Source organism: Carya illinoinensis, chromosome 13 (genome assembly GCF_018687715.1).
Source record: "Carya illinoinensis cultivar Pawnee chromosome 13, C.illinoinensisPawnee_v1, whole genome shotgun sequence".
Lineage (NCBI taxonomy): Eukaryota > Viridiplantae > Streptophyta > Magnoliopsida > Fagales > Juglandaceae > Carya > Carya illinoinensis.
This window is the reverse complement of record NC_056764.1, coordinates 23,376,911-23,380,028: the sequence shown is the minus strand read 5'-3', so window position 1 is coordinate 23,380,028 and position 3,118 is coordinate 23,376,911. Positions and strand designations below refer to the sequence as shown.

The window sequence follows — 3,118 nt, the reverse complement described above, 5'->3', positions numbered from 1 at the left end:
TAAAACCCTTTAACATAAGAAAACTTTATTAAGGAAAAGAAAAGTAACAAACTCGTAACAATCTGTAAATTGTAAAATTTCAGCGGTTAAAAGACAGATATGATGGCATTTGAGAGAAGAGAATACATGGATAAGAAAGTGGGAGGATACAAAGCTGGTGGAATCATATGTCGTCATGCACACGTATTTTTAGCCAACTGCCACCAGAAATGGGCACATTTAACATTTACAATATCAATCCATATTTATATATGGTAGGAATAGTGACGCATGACCAAAAGAGTAGTATTATTATATACGTAAGTTAATTACATTATTTGAAGAGAAATATCCATCACAGTCGTCATAATCTTTGGCGAAACAGGAGATCAGAGGTGGATCATGGTGTTCCTAAAATAAAGAGCAATTATACCAGAGACATGACTCATACGTAAACCCCATTGGCTAGGAATTACAAAAGTAAAGAAAGTTACAGCAAAGGAACCCAACATAATGCGGAGACAGACAAGACAATCCACCAAGTCAAAGATGATGCTGAGATCTCGCTTAGTAGATAGAATGGTTGTAGCAGAGGCTGACGATGATGAAATTCTCTCTCTCTCTCTCTCTCTCTCTCTCTCTCTCTCTCTCGGGTCTTTTAATTCCCCTAATCATTTTTTTTTTCCTCGTCATTGATCATTTTTCTTTTATTCACTACACCGACGCATAAGTAGGCAAATAAAGGTGGAATTGGACTACAGTTATAAGATTAATAGCAAGTTATAATGGATTTGGGTTGACACTTGGTGGGGGTAAAAGCTTAAGGATGCATGGATCATGTGGCAATGCAATAGGGCTCCCAGATTAGAAGAGATCTTCTAGGCTCCTTGCAACTTTTTATCAAAGGAACAAAGTAATTTCCTTTGTTCCCTCTTAGAACAAACAATTGTTGCTGCTGCTGCTCATTTGTCATTGGAGTCTTGGAGATAATGAGCTTGTTGCCATTGTTTTTGAGTGCTGACGTTGTTGGTGGTTGAGAAATTGGGTTAGCAGTACTGGGCTTGGCCCGCCAATAGTACTCATAAGCGTTGAGAGAAGCTGCTGCTGCCGTGGATGGCACTGCCGTCGGTGAGGGTATGAACCGACCCACGCGTGGCCGTAGTGGAAGGGACTTTGCCATTGAGGCTGTCTCGTCCACTTCCTCCACCACCTCCGCGTCATCATCTTCAAATTTGCCTACATTGAACTTTCCTGGCCATGCTGGATTCCTTTCTGCCATCCTAATGGGCTTCGCCATTAGAGCTAACCTATGGAAACTAACTGCCGTACTCGACATCTTTGGTGCTGGCTCCATCACTATTTCTATTTCTTTGGGTTCACTTCCATTATCAGCTTCCTCATCAACCTCTTCATCTTCCTCCCTCTCTTCAGTTTCCTCATTCTCTTCGCCTACTTCTTCTCCATAAACTTCCTCAAAGTCCCCGATTTCTTCTTCAAACGCTTCTTTGTGAGTTTTCGCTTCTTCTTCTTCCTGTCTCTGAACGTCCTCAACCATTTCTTCATCTCTTGCATCTTCGTTCGTGGGATCATTGAAGAAAGTAAGGACAAGACGGCCATCTTTCCGTTGAGCACGAAAGTGATTTTGCGAAGGGATGGACACGGCCTCGAGGACTAAACGTCCATTGTCACGTCGAGACTGCATGCGGAGAGATGCCCCATCTCGACGAGAGAGAGAAGGAAGAGGTGGAGGGAACGATCTAGGCTGTGATTTCTTACTAGAAGCATAGTGGTATTTCGGAATCCTGGATTCCTCCATATCGAAGGCTTGAGATAATCCCTTCAGATCTTCTTGTAGTTCTTCTTCTTCTTCTTCCTCTTTTTCGTCTTCCGCGTCCCCTGTCTCCGATGACGGGTATGACGAGAATCCGTCTGACCCGGTCTCGGATCCAAGACTCTCCGTGCATATTTGGAGACTCTTCTCGCTCAAAGAGCTCGATGATCTCTTCACAAGAGGGTGAATATAAGGAGCTAGAAGTGGTGTTGATGTGTCCTCGTTGGCCTTTTGCGATATAATCGAGCTCCATATATCGAATTGCCCAGGTTTCTCGAGCTCTTTCTTCTGCTTCTGTTCTTCTTGAATTGAGCTCCATATATTAGACTGTCCTTGCCCTTGAAGCTGCTCCTTACTCTCTTCATAGCATTCTTCGCCTTCTGAGGAGGACGATGAATCTGCCAAAGAGACCGAAAGTTGGTCAGAGGATGCGTTCTTTCTCATGGGAGAGAGCCCGTTTTGAGCCAACCATTTCTTGGAGGACATGTCTGCAGATAGAGTTCTTCGAAGAGAAGCAGCTTTGGTTCTTTCACAGTCTGACCGAAGGATGGTGACGATGCCCTGCTTTCCCATAATCTTGGCATCTCCATCAATGTTTAAGGAAGGGCACTTGCTCAAAGTAGTTGACATCTCAGAAAAATAACTAGATGAGAAGGACGAGTACAGCGGCATAAAAAGGGAGAAGAATTTGAGAGAAACGAAAGCAAAGGGTGGTAATTAAAGTATATTTATATGCAAGAAATTTTCAAGTTAACAGAGCAGACTGCAGAAAAGGCAAATCTGTGAGACCAAGAAGAAAGATAGGGAATATTTTACCTAAGCCCAAGCAACAAGCATCCAACAGAGGCCTGCTGAGAGACCACCAGCTGGGTGCAAGTTGCAAGGAATAAGGAAGGAGAGGAGGATGACAATGAAGAGGAAGATGACGATGAATTTGATGTTTGAGGGGTGGCTGTGGCTGATGGCAATGAAAGGGGGAGAATGAGGGTATTTGTAGGGGGCCAAAAGGCCTTTCGGAACCCTGTCCAGTGGGACCCCCCCTACGCCACCAGGAAAAGACACTCTCATTGGTTTTTTTTTTTTTTTTTTCCTCGTAAGAAAAAAGTGAATGATTAAAAAAATAAAATAAAATAAAATTATGGGTTTTATACATGAAAAATACTTACTTTAGCGTATTGTATAAAAATAAATTTATAAATTAATGTAGTTTAATGTATTACATTAGATTGTTAATTTACTTTTATTATAAAATATATTTAACGAATTTCATAAAATTAAATCAATTTGTGAGTTTATTTTGTATAATTG

General features: G+C 41.7%; 1 protein-coding gene across 1 annotated transcript; it reads right to left on the bottom strand.

Annotated features, from left to right (window-relative positions):
* Positions 1-271: 271 nt before the first annotated feature.
* Positions 272-2,789, bottom strand: LOC122292790 (protein FAF-like, chloroplastic). Its single transcript, XM_043101298.1, has one exon. The coding sequence runs from the start codon at positions 2,480-2,482 to the stop codon at positions 815-817; it is 1,668 nt and encodes a 555-aa protein (XP_042957232.1). The 5' UTR covers positions 2,483-2,789; the 3' UTR covers positions 272-814.
* Positions 2,790-3,118: the final 329 nt, after the last annotated feature.